At 39.4% G+C, this 27,690-nt stretch overlaps 3 protein-coding genes across 8 annotated transcripts; 2 read left to right on the top strand and 1 right to left on the bottom strand.

The window, feature by feature from the left end:
• Positions 1 to 337: 337 nt before the first annotated feature.
• On the bottom strand, positions 338 to 14,406 carry LOC136439167 (L-fucose kinase-like). Of its 3 annotated transcripts, none has more exons than XM_066434415.1 (30): positions 14,259 to 14,406; positions 13,488 to 13,639; positions 13,092 to 13,142; positions 12,752 to 12,886; positions 12,469 to 12,541; positions 12,232 to 12,329; positions 11,800 to 11,880; positions 11,485 to 11,604; positions 11,092 to 11,278; positions 10,657 to 10,793; positions 10,389 to 10,487; positions 10,081 to 10,140; positions 9,689 to 9,805; positions 9,177 to 9,275; positions 8,767 to 8,891; positions 8,396 to 8,473; positions 7,731 to 7,867; positions 7,176 to 7,199; positions 6,560 to 6,708; positions 5,544 to 5,605; positions 5,354 to 5,444; positions 4,904 to 5,100; positions 4,239 to 4,345; positions 3,617 to 3,814; positions 3,125 to 3,217; positions 2,527 to 2,704; positions 2,107 to 2,189; positions 1,795 to 1,922; positions 1,502 to 1,597; positions 338 to 1,158 (listed from the first exon to the last, which is right to left on the bottom strand). In XM_066434415.1, the coding sequence occupies exons 1-30, from the start codon at positions 14,326 to 14,328 to the stop codon at positions 1,087 to 1,089; spliced, it is 3,297 nt and encodes a 1,098-aa protein (XP_066290512.1). In that variant the 5' UTR covers positions 14,329 to 14,406; the 3' UTR covers positions 338 to 1,086. The 3 variants fall into 3 exon arrangements, with proteins under 3 accessions (XP_066290512.1, XP_066290511.1, XP_066290513.1); XM_066434414.1 differs by having other exon boundaries at positions 10,389 to 10,490; positions 14,259 to 14,405; XM_066434416.1 differs by lacking the exon at positions 7,176 to 7,199 and having other exon boundaries at positions 10,389 to 10,490; positions 14,259 to 14,405.
• A 436-nt stretch (positions 14,407 to 14,842) lies between these two features.
• Positions 14,843 to 21,759, top strand: LOC136439166 (CMP-N-acetylneuraminate-beta-galactosamide-alpha-2,3-sialyltransferase 2-like). 2 transcript variants are annotated; one of them, XM_066434413.1, is made up of 8 exons: positions 14,843 to 14,945; positions 15,295 to 15,849; positions 16,460 to 16,653; positions 16,892 to 17,071; positions 17,337 to 17,382; positions 17,787 to 17,906; positions 19,737 to 19,918; positions 21,349 to 21,759. In XM_066434413.1, the coding sequence occupies exons 2-8, from the start codon at positions 15,472 to 15,474 to the stop codon at positions 21,350 to 21,352; spliced, it is 1,104 nt and encodes a 367-aa protein (XP_066290510.1). In that variant the 5' UTR covers positions 14,843 to 14,945; positions 15,295 to 15,471; the 3' UTR covers positions 21,353 to 21,759. The 2 variants fall into 2 exon arrangements, with proteins under 2 accessions (XP_066290510.1, XP_066290508.1); XM_066434411.1 differs by lacking the exon at positions 21,349 to 21,759 and adding an exon at positions 18,752 to 18,914 and having other exon boundaries at positions 19,737 to 19,884.
• A 579-nt stretch (positions 21,760 to 22,338) lies between these two features.
• On the top strand, positions 22,339 to 27,617 carry LOC136439165 (CMP-N-acetylneuraminate-beta-galactosamide-alpha-2,3-sialyltransferase 2-like). Of its 3 annotated transcripts, none has more exons than XM_066434409.1 (7): positions 22,339 to 24,079; positions 24,685 to 24,818; positions 25,170 to 25,363; positions 25,628 to 25,807; positions 25,930 to 25,975; positions 26,431 to 26,550; positions 26,919 to 27,617. In XM_066434409.1, the coding sequence occupies exons 1-7, from the start codon at positions 23,899 to 23,901 to the stop codon at positions 27,090 to 27,092; spliced, it is 1,029 nt and encodes a 342-aa protein (XP_066290506.1). In that variant the 5' UTR covers positions 22,339 to 23,898; the 3' UTR covers positions 27,093 to 27,617. The 3 variants fall into 3 exon arrangements, with proteins under 3 accessions (XP_066290506.1, XP_066290507.1, XP_066290505.1); XM_066434408.1 differs by having other exon boundaries at positions 22,341 to 24,079; positions 24,296 to 24,818; XM_066434410.1 differs by lacking the exon at positions 26,431 to 26,550 and having other exon boundaries at positions 24,296 to 24,818.
• Positions 27,618 to 27,690: the final 73 nt, after the last annotated feature.

Below are 27,690 nucleotides of genomic sequence, written 5' to 3'. Positions count from 1 at the left end.
GGGCGACGTTTCATCCTACTAATATCAAAGCACCATCCCCAGCATGATGTTTTGTTGACGGAAGTGAGCACGACTTATTCTCCAAGCAGAGGTTTCGGTCGAGTATGGAAGGGAGAGAGACGTTAAAAATCCCGGACACTCCTACCCTACTCGACCGAAACCTCTGCTTGGAGAATAAGCTCGACTGCCCTAATTTGGTAAGGAATATGAAGAGAAGGCTCCAATCCAAATCCAAATCTAGCCTTCAGCAGAATCATGATAACACTTTCATTGCCTTGATTTTCATGCTTAAACATATTAATTTTATATCTAAATAAACGTAAGCTCAAGAGAGACCTTTGTGTATACATTATGTCTTTTATTACATGCATGCTTTGGATATTGACATTGCATTTACAGACACATATGGCTGATAGCAATCTCCTAAGATTAAAATAGCACCAATTTCATTAAAAGATGTAAGTTGCTTAGTTAATACTCAACTTTCATTTGACATATTCATTACATTTGCACATGTATAGCAGGCTTTGATGAATTAAATGATGTATCTTGATAGTATTGGACAATGGGAAGGCTACCATTCAAACATATATTAGAGTAGCTAGACATAACAATTACAAAGATGCCAAATTACGTAATACATTTTGAATACATGTGTACATTTCTAGTACATCTTTCACTTATGTAACAAGCCGTGTTCTGCAACTATCAAACAGGGCTATGTACCCTTTTTGTCTAATATAGACCTTGGCTTCCAGTGGGGCTTCCACTGAATGGAAGACACACCTGCAGGTGTAAGACCTAACAATAATTGCTTCTCAGTATCTAAATGATAACATCATACAGTCAAACCTGCTGCTGCACAATCAAAGTGACCACCTCTACATCAGGACCATCTGGCCAATGTCACCACTCTTTTGGTGATCCCTTAGATAAATTTGCCATTGAAACAAGCATGAAGAATCCTGTCTATAGTGACCACCGTTCCACATAGACCAGATTTTATCCGTCCAGAGTGGTCTTCTAGGTACAGTTTTACTGTACAATGTACATGGTGCCAGTCTTGATAAGATAATAACAAGTGGTCTATTCCAAAGTAGTCACAGTGATCCCTGATGTGTCCACCTGAGCTGTGTGGATACTAACATCCTCTCCAACCTGAAGATTAAAATTAAATCTGTGTAAGTTAAGAACAACCCTTTGTAAAAAGAAACGTTAAGGTTAAATTGCTCCATATGATATACACATATGCTGCATACATTATATATAGACTAGATGTGATAATTATAACTTAAAGGAATATCCTTTGTGTCCTTTTGATTTCCAACAATGAAAATGCAATGTAAACAAAGCTTGCATCAGAATTAAAAGAGAAAGGTTGTTAAGGATTTTCTGTTCTTTAGATACACCTTTCATCATTTTTACTTTTCTTAATAATATGCCCAGACATAACAGTTATTGAAAAACTATCAGAAACTAAAAACGGTAATGGAAAACTCACCCCTGCTGTCTGCAGAACTTTCCTGACCAGCTGGAGACCACCGGGTTCCTTAGTCAGCACACACATGAACCCCCCACCCCCTGCTCCGGCAAGTACCTACATGTACATGGGCGTATTAGTATGAAATATGATTAATCTTCAGTATTATTACATGCAATCAACAACAAAGTGCAATTTTCTGAAAACACGCAAAAAAACGTCTTCCAGATTGGCTGTGAAACATGTTACTAAAAATAAGAATAAACATATCTGAATAATGGATACTACAAAGTGTGACTGTCAATCACACTGACCTGTCCATAGACATGGGGTTTGAGAGCTGTCATCATCTTCCTCACAGCCACTGGCTCACATCCTGGTGCCATCTTCTTCTTCTGTTCCCAGTACCTGTCCATACAGGCTCCTACGGTACTTAAGTCACCTGTGATACCAACAGACCACATAACAATGATACAGAAGTCCTTGATTATGTAACTTCCCTCTTTTTAGGTGTCCAACATGCATGCCTTGCCCAAAAATTGCAAAAACAAATGATATCTAATGTGTAGTTATAACTACATATAATGTTATGAAAAAGGAAGCAAAGGTATTTGATGTACACAAACCTTCTCTAAATGCCTTGGCACACTCTTCTGCATTGGTCACCAAGTCATCACAGTTAGCTACCACTTCAGGCAGCCTAGCATACCTACATGTACAAGTAGGGTGATGCATGACAGAATACATGATTGTATGTGTATCTTAGATGACTTAGAAAGGAGAAAGGCAAGAGGCTTTGCTATTCTAAGTGTGTCATCTTAATAGTTACTATTTCTTTTAACTTATCATGGCTACATGCCGTTATAACATGCCAATAGCTTTACCTGAATTCTATATACTAGTATATCCTTTGAAACCAATGTTCACAATCAAAACTGAAATCCAAGTTTAAGGATGAACCAAGCACCGTCCAAACTGCCAAAATGCCAAAAGCCCAGACTGGACATGAGTAATGCATAGCTTGTAACCTTGAAGAAATTTCTTACCAATTCCTGACCACATCTTGTAGCAGGTTCCGTGCAAGTCTGGTTTTGCCGGTGTAAACCAGAACCAACCGGCTGTTCAGCGCCTGAAGAAACTCGTCACTAATCGAAACGTGTTCAACCTCCACCTTCACTGGAACCTGTGGTCTGCAGCGACCAATTTTCACTGCAGGATCAAGACCTGAACCACGATAACACATCTGATTAACTCACTATTTTTGATATACATTTTAGATACTCTATTTTTGAGAAAAATAAAACAGATATGAAGAAAAACACAATCACAGTGACTCTGCTTATACCACCAAAACTAGATTTCCTTCTCCAATATTCTGCAATTGATTCAACTCTACATGGCATTGCTAGCTTTCCTTCTGTCCTTTTAATACATAAAGCAAAAACTAATCAATCAATCAACCGTGGGCATCATTATTGATGCACAGTGGCTGTAAATATTGTTCTCCATAGAGTTCTATATTCTGCATACACCCACCAGGTGGCTCTTGTGACCCTCAGGTTGCGTCGAACACTAAAAACTAAGGTCATATTAAATAATGCAACTTCTTTGTTCAAGCTTCCATGATGTACATGTAGAACTCACCCCCAACTTGGTCCTGCCAGCCTCCCCCAGAAGTAAGGAGTTGTTCCACATACAGAACACCGTGCATGAGGGAAAGATTGTCAGCCTCCAGCCCTGGAAATTACATAAAGGTACATTATGAAAACGACATTCAGTGGTCTAGTAAAAATCAGTCATAAATGTCATCATATGATTATTGACGTCATGTGGACATTGCCAAGTCTTGTATGTTATAACTAAGTTTGGAAGTACAGTCAAACTCAAGGGATGGAGGAAAATGGTTATTGATGACATGTGGTTGCTCAGGACAGGGTGGGGTTAACTATGTAAAAATGGACAGTACATGTACTAGTACTGTTCCATGTGGCTATTGACTGGAGCTGGTTTCCTGTGCCAGGTGGTTGCCTGACCAGGTAATATGATTCCCATAGTCTCTGTGTTACTGCATTGTTCTCTATAACAGTACACTCAATTAACATTATTCATGTTAGTTTTTTCAAAGTCTTAACTGACCTGTAACCTTGTACAGTACTGCCAGGATGGCCCCTGCAAGGATACTGCTTGTACCCAGCCCTGAACCATGAGGGATATCCGACCATGTGTGCAGCTCAAAACCACACCCATGCCTGGTCTGCAGCTGTTCCCTTAGACTGGAGGGTGAGGGGAGGGTGAGCAGGTCTGCACACACAACGCAGGCTTTCAGCAGGGCTCCTACAGGGAACACAAGCAGGTTGGAGTGATGATTGTGAACGTAATTATCTCCACTGACAAATTTTATGAATACATTTCTGTACTTTTCTTGTGAGCAGGCTTGCAAGCATAGAAATTTTGGTAATGATCTATGGAAAAATGTTTTCAAGGATATCTTACCATACATGTGTAGGCACTGCCATTCAGTCTTCACAGGGGTATGAACTCTTTAAGACTTTATACCCCTGTGAAGACTGAATGGCAGTGCCTATGGTAAGATATCCTTGCCAGCAAATGACAAAATAGATGGTGCTTTGGATGTTACATTGTATTCTTAAGTAGAAATCACTAAGTCATAGTGATTTCTACTTAAGAATACAATGTAACATCCAAAGCACCTTCTATTCTATCATTTGCTGGCACAACAACATATAATAACAGTTACCTGGTGCATGGGGCTGGCAGTAGGTTTCCATGTCAGACAGTTCTGTGCAGGTGAGCCGCACGCTGCTGTTGTCAAGGTTACTGTCAATCACCAGAACAAGCTCTGGCCTGGTCATGGAATAACACAAACTCATCAGACTCTTCAACACACAGAACAGAATGTGTGCAGAGAATTCTCTTGGTACAGTTATGTGGCTTGGAGCAAAATGTAAAGTACTGTAAAACTGTAAACTTCATTCAGTCATTTCTGTACATTATGAAAGGAAGAATCTTCATTGTGCTTGGCAATGCGTTAACCTAATATCCAATAGGACCTACATGTAACTACTCATTATTCAGTTATTTTTGTAGGGACTCAATTTTGCGATAAGAGAAGAAAGAAAATCGCAATTGAAACAATTCTGTAGTGCAGTAGAAATACAAACCACAAATTTGTCATGTCATGATTTTGCGGTAAGAGCTCATAGGGAAAATCGGGAAAATAAAACCACCCCAAACAGATTTACAGTATATCAAAGTTATTAATACAGCACTTGCCTATCTCTAATTGCTAATTTACAAATGGCACATGGTTTGGGGAATATTAGCATCAATATATGAAACAATAATTTCTGTACTAGCTGCACTACAATGAGACCCATAAAAAGAATAGAATGCAGTGTGTACTCTTGTATTCTCCTTGCTTTTGCCCCGATGGGTTTCTTGCCATCGATGAGAAGAGCGACGTTCGTGACAGAGCCTCCGTGCTCGTAGGTGATGGGTGGTGTGTCGCTCCATCCTCCGGACAGGTCTATTCTAGCAGGGCACTCTGCCACTACCCACTGTCCCACACCAGGAACAGCGCTTTGCTGAGTGTGGATAAACTAAGGAAGCAGATGAAAAGAACAAAGACTGGATCAACCTCTCTATGAAGCATGTTGAAAAGGTCCCAACAGAACATAACATCTATGTAAGTCTATGCATGAACACATCTCTATTGTAAACATGTCCATGACTATATTATCATGTAAGGAACATTTCAGCTGCCTCAAGCTACAGGTATACCACACACAGTTATATACTTACTAAGTTAGAAAAGGTAAGTATATGATATGTTCACAGAAAAGGGCTCAGTACCTGTTTTGCCGTCATGACTGTTTGTCTCCTGAGGATCTGCTCAGCTCCCTCGTAGTGCCGGGCTGCTCTGATCAGGAAGTCTGGTCGAGAGCTTGGGGAGAAAAAAGGTTTTACCATAATTTGCATCTGATCAAAGCACAGAAAACAATGTAAAGAAGGTTAAAATATACAATGTATATCAAGAACATACCTGTCTAGCCAGCATTCTCTCTCCAGCGCCAGTGCCTGTACACCAGCTGCATATTCCCCTGCCTGTCAGAAGAAAGTTTTAAAGAGGAATACAATATAATGCAGCTGTAGAATTTGTTTGCTACAATGTCAAGTCAGGACATAGGACTCATTTTCTCATTTCAGACATTTATTTTTTTATTAACAATGTAACTCTAACAGTTTGAGAAGATAGAGATATGGCAATCTGTTTTATACACAACCATGATAACCATGAACACCAGCCTACATTAAGCAAGTTCCAAGCCTGAATACATTTAAGTCAGCTTTGAAAGACCTAACATAGTCTCAGTACTGAGTAGTGACCTCTGACCTCCAAACTGTTGACCTTTGGATTGGATTATGATTTTGAGTTATCTGTCTTTCATGTTTCAGTTGTACCCATATGTTCCGACGTGTATGTCTACTTTTCTCTCTGTAAGTTGTTTTTTATTTTCCATGTATGTATATGTGAAACTGGGCCCTATCGAAAACCAGTGTATTGGCACTGAATAGGCTACCCAGGTGTTTCAAAATAAACAAACAAACAAACAAACAAAAACCTGATTGTAACTTTGCACAAAATGTTTTTGATTCCCTCACTTTGCAAAAAGAGAACCATTCTGTTGCCACATTATGTGAGAATAGCAAATGTGGAAGTTTGAAGTAATGTTATCATTACCACCTCCTAGCAAGGAGCTTTTAACCAGATAAAACCTCCTCGCTCCAAGCGAGTCACTTCCCCTGGGAGCAAACCTACCAAGGAGAGACTGGTTCACTCTCAACAGAGCCAGATCCAAGGTTGCAAGGACTGGCGACAACATGCTGAGTTTGGGCAAGGCTACAAGTGCAGCCTGCCCCATGCAGGGAAGACCCCCAAACCATACAGCACCTTCTACAGAACTGTAAACTTGGCCCAACATGTACAAACTGTGATCTATGGTGATCAGACAGCCCGATAATGGAAACAGAACTGGAGCGACAAAATATGATGATGACCTCTAGAAGCTGGTACGCGGGTTGCCACATCTTGTTGGCGGCAGGTCCACTCCTGAGCCCCCACTGCCCCCCCGCCAGACTGCCCAGTACGTCAGGGATACAGGCCAGCGTACGAGCTGTCACGCCCGGGGTGGCCGTCCTGCTCACAACTACACAGAAACACACTCAAGGATTTGTAACAAATGGAGTTGTAACAAATGGAGTGACATTCTGACATTTTCTTATGGGTTACAGAAATGCAAAATCAATAATAAATCTTTGAATAAGGGATCGCTTCAACTGCAATTTTCAACTTTTGGGTAATTTACTCTTGGTTGGTAGTTTGCATTCTACAACTTATGGCATAATACATGCACACATGTTTTAATTACATTCATCAAAATGTCTTAAGTATGGCCAAAGTGAACCTTTCTCCTCAAGAAAAATGCATTATTAAGCCCTATCTAACCTTTGGAAAGAAAGCTTTTAAAAAGTGAATCACAAAAGAAACCTAAAAGACGACAAATATCCAGCCATATGTGGGGAAATACAAGACATTAGTGAGAAATGAACCGAAGGGTTTAAGTTCTTCAGCACTAGTACTCTAAAATAATTAATTGTGTAAAACATTCCTTACCCTGTGGACATGCTTCCAAAGCCACTGTAAGTGTGGAAGGAGAAAACACCAATCCTTACATCCCAATTATACTGAAACCTTGATAAAAGACAAAACTTCAACATACATTTCTTGTGAAGTATACAATCATGTGCTACAAAGTAAAGGTGCAGTAAAAGTGAATGGGTTGTTAATATGTTAATGATTTTAATGAATGTGTTTATACCACCACTGTTGGTTTGTTATATGTGATTTGTAGAATTGTGATTGAAAACTACACAATTATACATACAATAATTTAAAAAAAAGATACAGTAACTGTTAATGCAAATCAAACAAGTCTTTATGAATGTCTATATGACATATCAACTTTACCTGATCTGAAAAGACATGATATTTGATGGCAATACTTGAAAATGTACACCATGTTCAAATCAAAGAATCTGGAAAAATACACTGAGCTCTGAGTTCAATAATTTGGCAACAGACAGTCACGCAAGTATCTGTCATAGTTATTTTTTTCCACTCGCATCATTGCAATTATGCATTCCGTTCTCTTCTTTGTTTGAAGCCTACCTTGGTCCAGTGTAACCAACACCTGTCTGTGGTAGCTTTCCACTGCTGCAGACTTGAAGAATGGCAGGAGGCAATCCCCCCTCCCACTCAGTAGTACCTTCCGCACATGATGCTGCCCTACACTGTAGAACAGATCTCTACAGAGGAAACAGTCACAAACAGGAATGTTCATATTCAAAATATCCGCATTCACATCTATAATTAGTTAAGATGGGGAAGGGAAAGGAAGTAAGAAGTGAAAGAGTGTGGAGAGAAAATTGGAAGGAACATTGAAGAATGTATCTGAAAATTGTCTGTCCCCATTAACTTAAGGATGGAATATTCCTCAGATCACTGTTTCTCTCAAAACAATAAGACTGGTGGAGTATAAGGTAATATGGTTTATTTATTATTCATGTTAACCTAATTTTTCTCTGTACACAGCTATTGACGATATGCATGTGGCAGTTACTATAAATATTTCTGACAATGAAGACTACAGAGTAAACTACATGATGATGCATTATTAATGAATTCCATTGATGCTTTGGCATTGCTGTAAATACTGTAGCAGAGAAGAAAGATGCACAGTCTATTGACATCATCATCTGTAGGAAAGTTCTGGTTCGTGTTCTGCTGAGGAGTGTTTATATGAGGGTAAAGAGCACCTGCTAACTGTTACTGACCTTCTCCACATGAACTCAGCAGAGTGGTCCACGCTGCACAACACCTCCTGAAGACTGAGTCTCCAGGATCCCCTCCACCTGCACACAGACATTTCTGTAAGTCCAGGCTTTTACATTCTTAAAGATGAGTAAGAAATAGATGGCATTTAAAGCTACCACTTTAGACTTGATTACAACAATTGCAGTGCCATTTAGGGGCATTTCACAATAGTAATTTACTATACTTGTGGGAGTGACGGTTAAAAAAAGCCGTTTTATTTATCTGTTTTAAAAAAAAACACAAAACAATGAAACCTCTGGGCTATGCTTGATGACAATCTCCAATTCATCACATGCAAGGTAAATATATTAGCATGTTAAAGACCAACAACCTGTCCAACAGGGAGATGTCTTTAGAACTGTGGAGTAGCCATAAGACTTCAGCAATGCCCACTGGCTCGGTAGGGTGGAACACTGGGAACAGCTTAGCATTCATCAAACAGCATTCATCTGCTGGCTGGAAAAAAAAACAATTCTAAAGCAGATTTCATGCATAAAATCTAACAGTTTCATACTGAGCTGACATTCTATCCTATCTCATTTCAACCTTTAGCATTATGAATTATTTGTGATCACCATTGTTAAAATATTGAAGTGGGATGAATGAAGAAAAATAACAGACTGATCAATCAGTTAAGAGTCATCATTACCAAGGGAACGGCTAAAAATTGCCAAAAGTTAAGTCATGATCAGAAAATCATTCTGTACAATTTTGCTTTCCCTACACTAAAAACTTTCCTACCATGTGTGGACCCCATAGATCTCCATGTAGAATTCCTGTTCTCTGGAAGAACACATCCCAGGATTCATTGCAAAAGGTGTTGCCTTGTCCAACAGTTGCCTAAACAAGTAAAAGTGTCACAATGTTTAAAATATTAATCTCAAATTCATAAATGCCATAAAGTAAACAACTGCCAAATTCACTTTCCATTCTGTCCAACATTACAAGAACATCAATATACATGTACATGCACTGAAATACAACAAAACTATGGTAAATAATTTGATTTGGTTGAAGATGAAGATGAACATATATAAACAGAGTAGACAATTATGTCTGATAAAATATTTAGTGCAAGATGATCATGACATCACTTCTTTTTAATCATATTCTACATTCCTAATTATTTTAAACAATAGTGCTAACAGTTACAACCTTCAGTATTAGTATAACCTATTACCGTATCATAGACTCCTGGAAATCAAAGAGTCAATGAAAAATAATTATGACAGTAACGTAATAATGATAGGTACCTGCAGTTCATCCTTGGTTCCAAAGACAGTGTAAACTTTGGCTTTATTTGTTCCAAACAGTTTGACGTGGAAGCACTGCAGTACTGTGTGGGGTACAAGCTTGGTTGCTTGTAGAACCTGAAGTGTGATATGACATTACAATGATCTAAATATCATTGAACTCCTTGTGCTACAATGTATATAACATCCTTAAGCAGTCAAGAACAGCACTCAAGCATTGGCAGCCTACTATATTATACGATACTAATTGTCCTTAATTACGTTTTTACAGTTACTGTACTGTCATATGCAGTACATGACTTACATGTACATGGATGTTTTAGCCAATATAAAATGCAGCACAATGTATCTGTTGATAGTCACTGCAGAAAAGACATTCAAGTATTATGTACCTGAGACACCTCCTCGCCCAGGGCATGAAGGTAGCACCCCTTGGGGATACAAATGTGGCCCTGAAAATAAAAGGCAGCTTTGTGAGGAACATTGTCTTGTGACAGCAATTCAGTGGACTGCAAGAAAACCGACTGTTGGAAAATAATACTTAACACAACCTAATACAAACCAATACAATGTACAAATTTTATGCCAAACGACACCTCAGCATTGAAGATTAACACAATATTTGTAAAGAGGAAACCACATCAACATGTTTGCCTTTTCCACACCACCGCATTCAAAAAGCAACAAGTCAACAACTGACCTTGAGGTGACAGTGACTGACTGCAGACCCAGAGCTCACACAGACTCCTCCTTCTAACACAGAATTCACAATCACACTGCCAGCTTCAACTGTACAGTCCTCCTGGAACATCAAGGAATAAAATAAAGAGGACCTCAAAAGAATCTTTCAGGCTTATAGTTTCAATGAACAACAGTAATCACAGTTTTAAATGGGACAGAGCACTGATGTGTTGTAACTTGTAAATATGACTTGGTGACTGATAAGCCTACTGTAGCAGTGTATTCACCTGTATTGTGGAATGTGTGATGGGAGCCCAGGTTAGGTTGCAGATTGGGTCCAGTTGCAACGGGCACTTTACTAAATGCTGAAGGTGTACCGAAGCATCTTCCGTCATGTAGTCATGGCGGCCATCTGGTATGCACACTGGAAATATCAAACATTCAACAAAAATCCAGTTTAGAATGGGTTATAATGCAATGTTGGAAAGCATTTCTTCTGACAAATAAACTCAAACTCAAGTCAAGTCAAGGCATGTGTATATTATGATCAATCATTCTAGTCTTTCCTTGCTTACTCGTCCTCTTCTAAAATACAACAAGAAGGGGATCATAAATACATACATTCAATAAAATCAACTGTGAATGAATCAGTGTATTTTATGCTAAAACCAAAAGTGCGCACTAGTACATCTGTTCGAACTAATATACAAAGTCCAACAAACCAGCTTTCACATTGATTCCTCGTAGAGTTTTCCATAGCAGAGCTCTGGCGTTTCTCATGGTCATGACCTCTCGCTCATTTCTTGGCCTCGGCGTTCCGCCATACTGACCGCTACGATCACCTGACACAAAGGCCTCTTCTGTCACCAAAGTAGCCATACACAGCAGAATGTCAAAGAACAGGGACAGCTAGAAATAATACAACAGCAGAGAATTTGTTAGTTATCAGATGTATGGCAACCATCTTTTTCAGAATAACCAGTGTGGTAGAATGAAATGTTAGATGTAACATTTAATATGTTTCGAATAGAAAACAACTGAACTTGCGACCTGAAACGTAAAAGATGAACCGGGATGTTATTTTGGCACTTTTAGAAATTACAAAATACACATACCTTAATAGGCTCAGCCCCACTGTCCAATCCCAGGTAAGTGCAGGCATCCAGTGGGGGTGTGACATGTACAGTCAACAGCCGTTCAGCTGTACTACTTGACAGGAACACCACACCTGCCACCTTTAAAAACACGATATCATGAAGGAACGTTGGTCTTAATGACTAAAAAAGACTGAGCCTACGTCATCAGATAGCACATGAGGCCTGAGGGTAACATGGCATAGCAAGGTTGCTTATATTACCATCAGTGTGATTACTGCCATATAGGCATACCGAGACAAACACAGAAATTATGATAAAAGCCAGAGAACCTACCAGGTGAACAGTTCCTTCTGCAGTAACCAGCTCCTGCATACCAACATTGGATGGTTTGTACACTATGTCTTCAACTGTGCCCTGGGAAGAACAAATCAGACAACTGACACAACATTGCTATAACAATGGCATACTGTACTGTAGGTAACATAGCACTTTATAATCTGTCTATAGATAAGATATGCACATCATGTATGACAACATCAGATACACATATTCATGTCCATGTATACAAAAATAGTTCTTCATGGCAGGATGTAATTGTACCAGTCCTGACTGAACTGCATGAATAATCATATGTAATGATAGTCAACTTTTCTCTGACAGCTATGGAAGACAAAACTATCAAAACTCATCAAAAGAAATGATGCACCATTACAATGTAGGTTGAAAGCTGAGTTTAATACTATCATCAGACTTGTAATTTCCTACCTCAGCATCAACCTTAAAAACACCATGGTTCCTGGCATAGGTTACATCTGCAGCCACTGTTACTGCACAGACCCCATCAAAATCTGTCCAGTCCACCTCTGCAACCAAACAGGCAATGATTTTACAAATCCTTTAGAGGCATTACACATTTATCTATTCTAATCAGAACAGTTTTATCAAAAATATACAAAATTGATGCATATGAAACTCAAGATATAGATAAAAGTCCATCCTGACCTAGAATGTTGGGAACCGTCAGCAGCATATCTGTACTGCAAACCCAAACTCCAGGGGGAGACCCAGGTGAGATCTGGAAGTGCAAACAATGGTTTTCTGATTTTTGTTTCAAGTCATTGTCTCCTTGTAAGTTGTATACTGATGAAAGACATCATAAATCTTAAACGTAATAATTGCATGGAATGTCAACATTTTCAACAATGCATCAATGAGCAGTGCACCAGTGTATGTTACAAAGGGTACCAGTAATACTGAAGAAACCCTCTAGTCATTACAAACCCACCTTCCTGGTCATAGTGTCCAGCAGACTGTCCAGGTTACAGAACAAGCCATCATATCCAACAGCAGTGTCGGCAGTCAGGGTGGCTGGTAGGGTCGTAAAGGCCTTCCCACATGGATTGTATGGGAAGTCACGGCCCTGACAAAACATGAAAATCATCATCAAGCAATATGAAATTGTACTTGAGCAATGGACATAATGGAGAAACCACATACACTGGTGAAGAGAAGTCATAGCAGCAGAGCCAGAGAGGGTCAGGGTTATAATGATTTAGGTATATGTACATACATATAATGGGGAAAGTGACGCTGTTACACTACTAGGATTGCCCATACATACATACCATGTGCATGATGAGGATGTAAGCATCACTAAGCACATCTGAATTCACAACCTGAAAGTGAGATGAAAAACACACAGAGTTGCAACAATCATAATCATCTTCTATACATCATGGATAACAAGAATCCTGCAAACAATGTGTGATCTGCAGGTACACTTGCCATCATTAATTATTCAACATTTTAAAAATGTTTTCTTTCAAAAGTATTTGTTGTTTTTAATTACCCTGACATTACAGTGATTCCGACTAGTACTTAAGTCCTTTTCAATAAAAGGAATGGATTAGCGTTCTACTTGTAATATTACTATATATAAATATAATCATAATTCATAATTGTTAGCGACCACAAACGTCATAACGTCAGTTAGATACTTAAAAGTTAGATATCATAATTACTGTAAAGTGATTCCTGGCACTGAGGTGTTCAGCTACGATGAGTAGAGCATTCAGCGTGGCCCCCCCACTGCCAACATGAGCTTTGGGGTCCTCCACAGTCAGCAGCAGGGTGTCAGGGGGGATCAGGCCTTTCCTCTGTCGTAAGGTGAGCTCTGAAAATATGAAAGCACAACAGCTTTTCACAATGTTAACGTTGTTGACAGATTATGATTGCAAGTCTAGGTACTAGATAAAGGAGCAACCATTCTGATGCGCCTGTAGAACATAACAATCTAAAGTTGCTACCATGACAGTCATGACGGTCATCATATGATGCTGACATAGCAAATATTGTTTATGTTTATGTATCATTGGTACAAAGAATAAATAAACAAATCGGTTGTCCTGTTATCTCAATCGTTGACAGCAAACATGCAGCAGAAGACTCCACAGACATCTAGCTTCAAACCCAAAACAGGTCAACTAACAATTGAAGACTTCTTGATTTCACCGCGTTTCCGTTGTTATTGTTTTTATTGTTTACATTTAATTTAATGATTTATCAAGTACACTTGTATTAAATCCAAGACGTAGAGAGTGGAGACGTCTTAGTGTAAGATCTGAGTCTGCGATATTCTCCGATAGAGCATACAGCGTTTACTTATTTTATAATATTTTATGAATCTTTAAGGTGGTCCCTATAATCAGTTCTAACGTAACGTTACCATAATTTGAAGTAACGTACACAAGTATAGTCGAGTGAAAGTGAAAACAACGAAAGCAACATCATACCATCTTGGTAGGCATGGGCACTGTCTACGTTCTGACATGTCAGTACGATCGCTGTCCAAGGTCTCCTCATGTCTTCAAAATTACCATTGCAGCTGGAGGTAACTTTTCAACCAGACACATGCCAGACGCTGGCTTTCTTGGTTCCCCTATAATGAAGTAGTGGATTATTCCACTTACTGTAATGAATTGAGAAATATGCGAAATAAGATACTGAATGCTGTCAACAGATTTTTAGCAAGTGGTAACTTCATATTTCTGGTAAATGATATCATCTTTTGCAACCATCTGCTATGTAATGGCGGTTATAAGTGGTTTCTCTGGTTTTGCAATGCACCCCTATGTTAGACACAATTAATAGAGTAGTATAGTCCAAAATTATGGCTACCAACCACTTTCAAAGGAGGGGTGACACTTTAACCCTTGGAGTTAACGTTATATCATATAGTCTTAATCATAAGAGCGTACTATGATTGAACGTTTGATATAATATAAAATAATGTATTATTTACTAATAATCCCGTAAAAAGTGTTTGTCTTCCCAATCATAAAAGATTTAATTGGAACATACTCCCCATTATGTAGTCGACTGTTCCAAAACACGTCATCAAAGCTCACAGACAAGAAAATGGCCGACTTTCAATACCATCAAAACTAACAGCACCAAAGAAGCTGGAATTCCATCGTTAGGTAAGACATAGGCTTCCTTTTCGAAATGACGGCCCATCTCTTGTATTTTGTGGTTCAATACATGGGCCATATGGGTCCCTATGAGTTCCCATATGGCCCATATACCTAGAAAGACACGATATGATTATGGTATCCAAGCGTAACACATATACCCGCAGGTGTGCGTCCTTTCTTTGACAATTTGTTAGACAATGTCAGACATGTTGTGTACGTTATACATGCTTCTCATTTAGTCATGAATATCAAGAACTCGTCTTCTGTGATTGATCGGGATCAGTTTATGCTTACGGGTACTGGATGGATGCACTTTAGTAAATTATTTCATGTTTGTTTTTTCTTTCATCAACAGGGCCCTCGTTGTGCACCAAAATTATTTGGGGGTATGGAGAAGCCATAACTTAGTTAACATTCCAAACTGACTGACCACTCCAGGAACCTGGCTGCTGACAGAACCTCACAATACTTCACCACTGACTCGTCATTATTTGCGTAATACATTTTGAAGACCCCTAAAGTTGATCTAAATATGATAAGGATGACTGTAAAGCTCTTCGTGACCGCGATAGTGTTCGTACTGATCATGGTGGGAGCGATGTACCATTTCGTACAACCTGGGAAATCTCCACTCGCACGTAGCACTACTGGGGTTACGGTGCCTCCTGGTGAAGAGGTGGAGAACAACAGTCAGTTGTCAAGATGGTGGCGAAGGTTCCAGGGAGATGGAGAACCAGTGCAGGCGAACAACAGTGCAACTGTGGCTACTGCACCAGAACAGCCGGCATGTAAGAGAGTCTGGCAGAAGGGACGGTCGTCATGGTTTGATAGCAGGTTTGATGAGAACATCAGGCCTGTCTGGTCACGGGCTAACATAGAGCTGCCTGCTGACGCCAGGAAGTGGTGGATGGTAAGGATGGTCTCTTTGCATTACTACAGGCCGTATGTTTGCTTCAGTGCAATTTGATGTGTGGTTAAACAGTGTAATACATCCAGCGCTGTTTTTGTAAACAGACTTATGAAAATTGCAATCATTTACGTAAATTGCCCTGGATCATGTTTATACTACTAGTAAGTTTGTATGATAGTGAATTTCATAAATCTACAGTTGCATGCAAATTATCCACCCCCTTCACATTTTGGAAATTTCAGCAAAGCTAGGAAAAATACAACTGCGGAATAGTACTAAATCATAATATAAGTGGTAAACAGATAGGTTAATACAATCAAATATCAGGGTAAAAGTTGAGATTTATTTCATAGTTCATCCAGAATTGCAACTTTTCACACGAAAAGCAGGTTGCAAAATTATTCAAGTACAGGAAGGAGGACAAAAGATTTTGCCAGAGTTTTAGATTTGAGTATTTTTTAAAGATTGAAGGTGCAATATAATTTAAACTGTTGAAGATAAGATCTAGCACCATAGATCAGTATGAAAACTGAACAGTCTGAAAAGATTATTACATTGCGTGCTATTCTCATGCTGTATGATCATGACCATGAAATATCTTTTGCTGCAGAGTCTCCAGAGCAAAAAGGACGAGGACCCCGCCCCCCTCCTGAATGCATTATTTGACATGGGAGCGCCAGATGTCGACCCATGGGCCATCCATAACCTCACAGGGTGTCTCCGCTGTGCTGTGGTGGGGAACTCTGGTAACCTGAAGCAGTCCAACTATGGGGATGAGATTGATGGATATGATTTGATCTTCAGGTGTGGTTTCAATTATTTAGCATAAAACATGCATACAGGGTTAGGCAATACATGTACTTAGAAATATGCCTCACATAACATAGACTTATAGATCTGTAACAAATTTGCCCAGACATGTATAGATCATAATTAGCAGTAATAAAGGTAAAATGTTGCAGTACATACCATCAGGCATTGTAACAGTTGTTGGTCTACATTGGTGTAAGAATTGCCTATAATTTGTTTACTCTGTTTCCAGAATGAACGATGCTCCTACTAAGGGCTGGGAGAAGGATGTTGGCCACAGAACCACCCACCATTTCATGTACCCAGAGAGTGCCATAAACTTGCCAGATGACGTCAGCTTCGTCCTGCTGAACTTCAAACCTCTAGATCTGAAATGGATGAAAACCGCACTCACAGATGGGTCCATTACTCGGTAAGGGGGTGAAATGGGCTTGTCCCTGAAAATTTTCAAGGGGACTCCAAATAAGATCATCATTATCATTGAAAATCAGAATGATTCCTTGTTCATGTAACTGATGAGGTTATTTTTCCTTGATGTTCCAAGAAAATAGGCCGACCGTTATGTTTAAATCAGACATACATGTTTAATGCCTACAATGAGGTTACTAGTATATTACTATTGGTAGTTACTATTGTTCCACCAGTCTTTTCACCATTTAATTCTCTTGTTGTTTCAGGACATGGACAAATGTAAAAGGTAGAATTAAGACGGACAAGACAAAGGTCAGAAATGTTTTTGCATATTCTTCAGGGATATAATATCCAATCAAGGTTTTAGTACAATCAACTTAGAAGTCGAATATTAGATCGGGACTGACTTGTATTTGCTATACAATTTCATGGCTCAAGGCCCACAAAATTTGACCGAAATACATGTAGTGGGCTGCAGCATCACAGACTGTCATGCTTTATTGGATATAGACTATGCTAATTCATAAAAGAAAATATTTCTCTGCCTTGAAAAATGCTTAATGCCATTTATTTCTGCTTTACGTGTACAGTGCATGGATGATTTTTTTTTTCTAGAATTTTTCTCACCTCATAATCTTACATAATCCTTAGTGTTTTATTATATTTCATTGTGTTTTATGGTAGAAAAATTAACACGGTTATTTTACTTTTCACAGATTCTGGTGTACAATCCTGCTTTCTTCAAGTATGTAAACGACAAATGGACAGAGCATCATGGGAGATATTCCTCCACAGGCAGCTTAGTGATCCTGTTTGCAGTACACGTGTGTGATGAGGTAAAGAAAACATCTAAGTTGAAGCAGTATGCTTTCCCCGAATGATAAGTAGATTATGACTTAAGTGGTTATAATACACTATTTGATCGTGTATGTTGGTGCATGCAGTGGTCAAGTCTGTCTTGGTTATGTTTTGCATTGAAATTGAACATTTAACATTCCCACTGATTTCCACACTTCAAGTTCTTTTTCTTCATTGGGGGAAGTACCTGATTGAAAAGGTGTTCAAGTTGGTGGTGATTAATTTTTGAGAAGGTTCTTAAGGTTTCAGATGACTAATGTGTTTGGCATGATATCAACACAAGTAGAAAAGCCTGATAAATGAAGGTACTGTAAATGTATTTAAGTTTGTGTGGTTTTAATTTCGCAGTAGGAAGAAAATGGAGAGTGCTCGGTGGTTTTAAGTTTGCGTTTGAAACAATAAATAGACAAGGGGGTAGGATGGCAAAAAATTAGCGGTGATTTTAAGTTGGTGGCAAATAGCTTACTGCGAAACCAGCGAACGTAAAACCACCGCAAACATTTCTGCACTGCCACCATACAGTGAAGCTTACTTTCCCTTGGTCTTGGTTGTGTGCACTTTAACCCTCTGCCTGCTAACTTCTGTTATATACAACAGTCACATGGCACGTGGTTGGGCCCTTTGTAGGGGAAGGTTCGGTGCATGGAACATGCACATATGTAACACTAAAAGGCTACAATACCACAGCAATTTTGTTTATGAACAGGCCATCAATTTCAGTAGCCCTATCTTGGAAGTGGGAGCATTTATGTCCACCATATTTCTGTGACTACAGACAAGGAAATGTTTGACAGTTGCCCCTCCAATGTATATCTGTCTCCAGGTGGACGTGTATGGATTTGGAGCAGATGTGAATGGACACTGGAATCATTACTATGAAACCTCTCATGTAGAGGCCTCAAGTGTCCACCATACCAGTTATGAGGCCACTCTCCTGGCCAAGTTGGGATCAGAAGGGATATTGAGAGTACACAGAAGGGACCCAGGTTTACTGTCCAGCCTTCTAACATTTGTGCTTGTGGTGGCAGTGCTGGTGGCTGCTATGGCAATTGTTTTCTTTCTCTTTAACCCCCTCTAGGGTTTGTTACTTTACTGACTTGGGACTTTGGAAGACCTCAAATTTAATCTGTATTACTGTAAATGCATTTAAGTTTGCATGGTTTTTATTTCGCGCTAAGGCGAAAATGGAGTGTTCACGGTGGTTTCAAGTTCGCGGCAGCGCTATAGTTACATACTGCTACAGTATTGGACAAAAATGTTCGTGGTGGTTTTAAGTTCGTGGTGAAACGGTCGCTGCAAAAACCGCAAACATAAAACCACCGCAAAAATTTCTGCATTTGCAGTATCATATTTCCTTACATATACCTGTATACCCTGTATGGAGGAATGGAAAAAATATTCTTCTTGCTCATGTTGGGTTCTTCTCCTTGTTCTTGTTCCAGTCTAACCTTTAGCACATTGAAGTACGTAGCCATTTGGCTACCAGTTCTCTATTGGCTATGGGGTTAGGCAGTAGGGTGAAGGTTAACCAACAGTCTTCCAGAATGGGCCGAATCAGTCAAATCTGCTTGATGTACATGAATATTTTTAGTCATACTTTTATAAATGTATATTTTCACCTGTGCCACGATGATAGAGGTAAAAAAAGTCATGTAACCTTGTAAGTTCAGTATCATAACTTTCACCCAACCTCACAATGAAAAAAATGGAATAGTCCACTGGGCTTCTGTGCAAATGTCTTGACAGCATCAACTTTGCTAACATATGAGGGAAATCAAAAATATTGTATTCCTTATCTCTCACTTCAGGTAGACGTATATGGTTATGGAGCTGACAAACTTGGAAACTGGAACCACTACTGGACCACCCGTTACTCTGGAGCAGCCCACCGGTCCACAGGGGTGCACGACTCCGAATTTGAGCGCAAACTCCTGGAGAAACTGCAGTCGGAGGGCATCATCAAAATCCACAGAGGCAATGCAGCCAACAAGTAAAGAGGCACCCTTTACAAGTAGCCTTCCTGCACAGCTTCTCAATCAGAATTACTCCACTTCTCCATTTAGTAATCACCTAATTGTGTGGCTTCTTTAAACAGAAGTATTAGACACAATCAAAAATTGTATATCTAGATTCTTGATGATTATTTGTGTGTAATTTTGCGGCTTGTGACTTTGATCAGTCATTTGATTTTACCTTATCAAGTACTAATATAAACCAAGAAGGTAGCCACTGAAGATCACTAGTTTTGTGTTGTGTGTCACAATGAAATTATTGAATGAAAATAATATGACCAACTACATGTACGTGATTGAAATTGAATTGCTTCTATCTCAACTGCCACAGATGTAAATTTTTGTTATGCATACTGGAAAATCACTTTTTAATGCTTATCGTAGAGAGCCTTATGATAGCTCACAGTGTGTTACTTTACAGTGCTTTCAGTTTCATGATTTTGATAGATTTGCTCACACTGATTTGTAGGAAATCAAGATTGTAATGTGGAATGATTAGACAATGGTGAACAGTACAATGACTGTGTGTCAGAATGACTGACATCATACATGTACCTTGACCCTGTATACACGGCAAGTCACTGTAAATGTAATCTCAAATTGAATGTGCATGGTGTTGACAGCAGCACAGAATACAGTTTACAGTACTTCAGCTTTCAGGGCAATGCTCTTCTAGTCACAAATATGATGGCTGTTGTAGCACAAATGTAGCATGCACATCTACATGTATAACCAGTGTTACAATGAAGCATAAGGGTCACCATTGCATGTATCTATGCATGCAGTGTTTTGCAATATAGAATGATTCACAATGTAATTATATATTATACATCTTACAACCCTCCTTGTTTCATTCAATTTTGTAAATGACATCAAGCCTGTAAAGGTTTCATTTTATTTTCTTATCTTTGTTACCTTTTTACCTTTATATACCTCTATACTGACTGGTAAGAAGCTGACTGATGTGGATCAGCGCTAGCATGACAATGTATTTACAGCCTACAAACACTACTTCACCAAGTCTATAAGCTGTAGTAAATAATATCAACTGGTCTTATACATATATACAGAAGGATCAAAATGGAAGCTTTGCATTGTATTAAATGTCACCACTGTAGTTTCAACCAAACATTTAGGGATGCCCTTATTGCTGAGCAGAAACTCTGCTCTAAGTAAGTCTCCTTCATGTATGTGAAAGGAATACTTATCGCTAAATTTGCTGTACATGTTGTCAAGATAATCATGACTGAAAAGTGAAATTAAAGGTTATTTCCTCTTGATTTTCTGAGATTGATTTTACTTCACAATCCTGCTGAATAATTTTCATGGCCTGCCTGTTGTCAAAATCTCACCTGTATAATTTGTTATACCTCTGCATGAAATTGACCTCTATTATTTCTTGTTTCAGCTGAAAATGAGAATTGGTGTGTTAGCCAGGACGTGACTGTGAAGCTGTTGGAGCTATTGGCAGACAGCATAGTTGAAAGGGGTTTAGTTTAGTACATAGATATTGCTATACAAGAAAGGTACAAACTGCCAGCTAAGAACATGTACTCCTGTGACAGACAACTGGAAGCATATCCATCATGGCAGTGCAACATTCAAAATGCCTACAACTTGTTCAATGTATGACATAGTAACAGCAATTTCAGAATGAAGTATCGAGTATAACATATCACATTAATCGCACCCCCCACTAGACTTACTTCCGTGCATGAAATGCTAATTTTCATCTAATATGTTTACCTCCACCTAAGATTTATACATATGCATACATTTGTACAAAACCTCATGAAAACAAACCCATTCCATCGCATCGTGCTGGTGTCCTGTTCTATGTTTTCAACAAAATCGCCACTGCAGTTATTACGAGATCTACCAGGGGGCTGAGCCTCCTTAAGATTCCAAGCACAAATATCATCTACACCACCGAAAACCATGACAATATGTTCAGGACAAAACCGCTCACTGAGTGTTGCATCAAACAAATATCCGAAAATCAGACCTACTAACCAAATGCCATGGCAATTGGCGCAGAATCTTCAGATATGTTGCAAAACTGCACATGAAAATGACCACATACACCTTTCTCACGCGGCGGACATGATAGAATGAAGACGAGGCCAATGTGGCAAAGAAGCAAAAATAATGAACAGATTTAGTTTTCCTCCTAAATCACATTAAGTTTTAAAATATAATATCCAAGTATCAATATTATAACTAATGTAATGCACAAAAACGATGCAGAAACTTAGAGCTTCGTTGACCGATCCCATAGATCAGGTAATCATTGGCTAAACAACTAATTGTGATTGACAGTTAGGATCGGTCTAATGTTTGCCACAAGGGCCTCGTTTTCATTCTATCGTGTCCGCCGCGTGAGAAAGGTCTATTGGCTAACAATAAGACAGCAAGGAGGACCTATAAGTTGAACTAAGATAAGATAAGCCCGAGATGTACACGCCACAAGATGTCCTCTTGGCAACTCTCTTCAGTCCCCCGCGGGATTCATGAGTCATAACATGATTGATTCTAACCAGTCAAAGCCTGATATATTTTAAGCAATCATCCCTCATGTCCCAAGTCACGCAAACTGAATGAAATACATATTGAATACGTAGTACATACAAACCTGGCAGAGCAACCACGTGCCGTCAGAGGACACATTGATACAGTCCCGCCCATTTTTACATAGTTAAGACCCTCTTCCAAGCGAACAACCGTCTTACTCAACCAGGAAACAAATTTTCCAGTTCCAAAGGGGCATTCGCCCTCCACTCAACAACTAAAAAATGATTGACAGCAGCTAGTAGCAATTTTGAATGAGGATTTCTGCCGGCACAGTTACATTGGGCTTCTTTTGTTTGGGGTTTGATATGTGATTGTAACTTAGTATCGCATGTACTTGCATAAGCCAGGATTACCAATTTACCATACTCGCATCAATCACCCGACCAACTTGTCAGGAGCAACCACCTGTCCTCAGCAACCATTTTTGTTTTTTGCTCAGTCCCTTGAGTGGTTGCTTATGACAGATTTGACTGTACTTTAAAAATTATACATTCAAGCATACGTCGAAGGTTGGATCGATATCCGTCACACTGTCATCTTTTCCGTGTACAAAATGTAGGTAAATGTGTCTGTTATTGAATGATTTGTACCGCATGGGGTCGTCTGACCTTGTTAAGTGTTTGACCTTAAAAATCGAGAGGTTCTGGGTTCACATTCCTGACAGGTACCGATGATGTGCGCTTTGGAAAGGCCCTTTACACTACTTACTCAGGTATATCTATCGCTTAGTAAGGGGTGTCACGTCCTCTTATGTAAAACGGAGGCCCAGTGTTAACGTTTGAGGAGAGCCTTCGTAACCCGTGCTTCCATTGGGTCAGTTTTGTCCTCAATTTCGGTGAGTCGTGCTTGTCTCGGGGCATATTGATGTTTATGACTTTAATAGGGAGAAGAGAAGCTGCTTCAGTTCTATGTTTGTAACCAGTAACCTTCAAGTGACATTCAGGTCTTGTTACGTAATGCTAATGCTACAAGTATATCATAATGCTACTAGTATTATAGAATTTGCACCGTATAAGATTGTTTCTATTACTCTGGTTATAAGTTGTAAGCTAGTAGTACATGTAATTTCGAATTCACGACACTCGATGCAATGGGTGCAAAATGCGACGAGCACAAAAGTGCAAAATTTCAAAGGTACGAACGTTACTTACAGACGTAAACATTCTTTCAGGCTGAAAGCGGGTGATTTTTTTACTGTATTCAGTGACTGATTGGTTCAGAGTGTGCAGCATGATTCACTTTTGCCCACTAAACCAACCGAACATTTTCACATGAGCTCTGTACGAGCTGAGGATCGTGCTATTCCCGCCTGGCCTTGACGGTAGCGTTTATCTCCCATCATGTTCCAGATATGGTGCAAATTGTCTGATGATTGAAAAATGTACGAATGCAAAATTATCCTAATGTAAACTCAGTCAGAAATCTTCGATGCCTATGCCCAGACCGTTCAATGGCCGTATGTGTCCCCAAACCGGAATTACCAGTTCTGGTGACCTCACGCAGGAACACATCCGGACCAAGTCTAACACGACAATACAGTACTACTGTATCACTTCCAGAAATACCAGGTACGTAAAACCTTGAGTATTTTTGTAATTTGACAAACACAGAGATTAACATGCACTATTTTCTAAATTGCATTGCCATTGATACGAATAAAAACAAAGGTCTCTCCGCGCATGATGTTATTGACCTGTTTGGGGTCACTCTGTTCATGTATACATAAACTTTGATTGAATGGCTGCAAAGTGCCATTGATTTGTCACATTGTTATTCGTCTACAGAACACAGATATTGTTAGAGCTGCAACGGTAATGAAATTCCAAAACCATAGACCACTTTGGAATCCCAGGGTCTAGCTACAGACTTCCCCCATTGACTCCGTAGTCCAGTGGTTTTGTAACTGAACACGTTACAAACTTCTATCTTGGCCCCGAGCCCGGCCTTGACATGTTGAGGATACATTTAAAGCACACAGCTGCCACGATAGTGTTCGTACTGATTGTGGTAGGCGCAATGTACTCTTTCGTACAATCTCCGAAATCACCCTCTGCACGAAGTACGGAGAAAATTGAGCCCCCTGATGTAGAAAAAGAGAGTAACAACCAGTTGTCAAGAGGGTTCCAGGGAGACGAAGAAACAATCGACAAAAGTCCAGCATTGCCCACCCCAGTACAGCACACATGTAAGAGAGTCTGGCAGAAGGGACTGTCGTCATGGTTTGATAGCAGGTTTGATGAGAACATCAGGCCTGTCTGGTCACGGACTAACATAGAGCTGCCTGCTAACGCCAGGAAGTGGTGGATGGTAAGGATGGTTTCTTTGCATTTTGATAGAACAGGTTGTACAAAGGATCTTTACTGTTAAAGCTCCTTTGTTATTCGTACACTTCGAATTCTGTATGTGGCTGTATGGTTACAAATGTGATGGAGTAAGGGACGTGAAATTCAAATACATGAGGAATGGATGAACCTATCGAGTCAGGAGGAATCAAGACGATCGCTTTCTCCTACTTTTAAGTTCAGCAGTACCTGAACATAACAAGAAGTGAATCTCCCTTGATCTGGAAGGAAATTCAGTAGTACCAGTCCTAAGAGGATATCGTGTGCTGTTGTTAAGCTTTATGGCCAATACTATATGTCTCCACTTGTTCTTCAGACTCTCGTGAACAGCAAGGATGAGAACCCCGCCCCTCTCCTGACGGCGTTATTTGACTTGGGAGCGCCAGACGTCGACCCGTGGGCCACCCGTGACCTCACAGGGTGTCTCCGCTGTGCTGTGGTGGGGAACTCTGGTAACCTGAGGCAGTCCAACTATGGGGAAGAGATCGACGGATATGATTTGATCTTCAGGTGTGTACTAAGCAATCATCGCGTGTTTGATATTGCTTCTTTAATATGATTGTTATCTTCTAATTGCACGTCAAGACAAAGTATACATAAATGACAATAATCACTCTGTTGTAATACTGTGTTTACTTTACTTTAGCACTTAGTGAATGGTGAAAATTAAGGAGAAACGCTTGTATTGTGTTTCATAACAGAGTTCACAAACACATACACACAGCCATTGAAAGTGGTCTAGAATGACCTCCTGACTGTTTACTCTGTTTACAGAATGAACGGGGCTCCTACTGAGGGCTGGGAGAAGGATGTCGGCAACAGAACCACCCATCATTTCATGTACCCAGAGAGCGCCATGGACTTGGCAGATGACGTCAGCTTCGTCCTGATGAACTTCAAACCTTTAGATCTGAAATGGATGAAAACCGCTCTCACAGACGGGTCCATTACTCGGTAAATTAAAAATTTAGCGGGGATTCGAAACAAGATATATTGGAAGTCTTCGTTCTACAATACACCCCTTCATATTACAACATATAACGTCATTTCCGACCATATAATTCTCTTTGTTTCAGGACATGGACCGGAGTGAAAGGTAGAATTAAGACGAATAAATCAAAGGTAAGAAATGTTCAACTCATGGTTATCATATTTTTTTCTCATATTATTTTATCCGATGAACTCCTTCAGTCCAATCCGGAAGATAGATTTCGCCGAAGACCTTCATTTTTATGGTACAATCAATATGAATTATGCTTTACCTGATGATGAAGGATTCAAGTTCTTTCATTATCTAGTTCATCAGCTTACACATATGTTAGGCGAATGAAGAAATATATGCTTGTACAAGTGGGTATTATTATAAGCTATAATGCTAAATCGCAAAAGAAAAATTTTACATTAAAAAAATCCTTCATTCACCAATCACATTCATTTCATGTATGGTGAATGAAATTTTTTTCAGAATTATTCTCTCTTTCAAACTGGGAATCCTTCATGCCCTGGTTAGCATAAGAATCAGCATACTTCTGTCGTCTCTACATTGAAATCAACATGTACATGATTGCCTACCACAGATTCTGGTGTACAGTCCTGCTTTTGTTAAGTATATCCATGACATGTGGACAGAGCATCATGCGAAATGGCCCTCCACAGGCAGTTTAGTGGTCCAGTTTGCAATACACGTTTGTGATGAGGTGAGGGAAACATTATTGAAAGCAATGTTTTGCCCTGAATGTTGGACTCCACTTAATTTCACTAGCACTACATACAAGGAGTATATTAGAAATATGATGAGCCAGGTATGGGTTGAAGGAATGAGGTTAAACTAAAGGCTGTAGTGATAATGTGGAGATCTGCATTGTCACGAAAGGTATACATGTTGCGTACATGTTTCATTAAGTGGTTGTGAAGTCAAGGTGTGTCGGTCTGTGTGCCCACGAAATGCTTGAACCGTGAAATATTATAAAAAGATATTGCAGTACTGGTGAAAGGGCATTTTTTTTCCTATATTGACTGGTGACTGTTTTTGAACATTGCTTTTTTTTGCTACGTGTTACTTCAGGTGGACGTCTATGGTTATGGAGCTGACAAACGGGGGATCTGGAACCACTACTGGAGTACGTCGTACCCTGGACAGTCCATAGGGGTGCACGACACCTCATTTGAACAACTACTCCTTGAGAAACTGCAGTCGGAGGGGATCATAAAAATCCACAGAGGCAATGCAAATCGCTAGTAAAGAGATACTCGTAATATTGCTGCTGTTGGCTCTGCTAGCTAGATGTAGAAAATTATTTTACATAGCTGTATAATCAGAAATTAATTAGTCATTACCTAACTAGGTGGTCACTTCAACCGAATCAGACACTACGTACGTGTTGTGAGAAATGTTATTTTGCATATCCGTATATAATAATTGCATGTGTAACTGCAAGCAGAATTATGCTATCAACTTAATAAGAAAATTTAAAAAAGACATACACTATTCAATTTAAGCTGGTGTTTGTTACGTGTCACGGTTAAACTGTGAAATTCTTCAATGACAAAACGGATGATTCTAATACATGTACATGTGTTGTTGCAATCAGCCTTATAAAGGCACGGGGTGTGTGTTGCGTATAGTTTTGATATAGATTTGAATTAAATCAAAACTGTTATTCAAACAAGCACCAGCAGCATGATACCGTATACGCGTATTTGAATGTCATCCATCCATATATTTGTTCAGCCTGAAAATAAAAACGTATATCAGAATATCAAATCAGACTTCAAAGCCTTGAACTTTGTCCCTCATTCCGTTTACAATATGGTGCATTGCTAATTGATTGACTTTC

Source organism: Branchiostoma lanceolatum, chromosome 7, assembly GCF_035083965.1.
Source record: "Branchiostoma lanceolatum isolate klBraLanc5 chromosome 7, klBraLanc5.hap2, whole genome shotgun sequence".
In the NCBI taxonomy this organism is placed as follows: Eukaryota; Metazoa; Chordata; class Leptocardii; order Amphioxiformes; family Branchiostomatidae; genus Branchiostoma; species Branchiostoma lanceolatum.
This window is presented reverse-complemented; position numbering and strand designations above follow the sequence as displayed.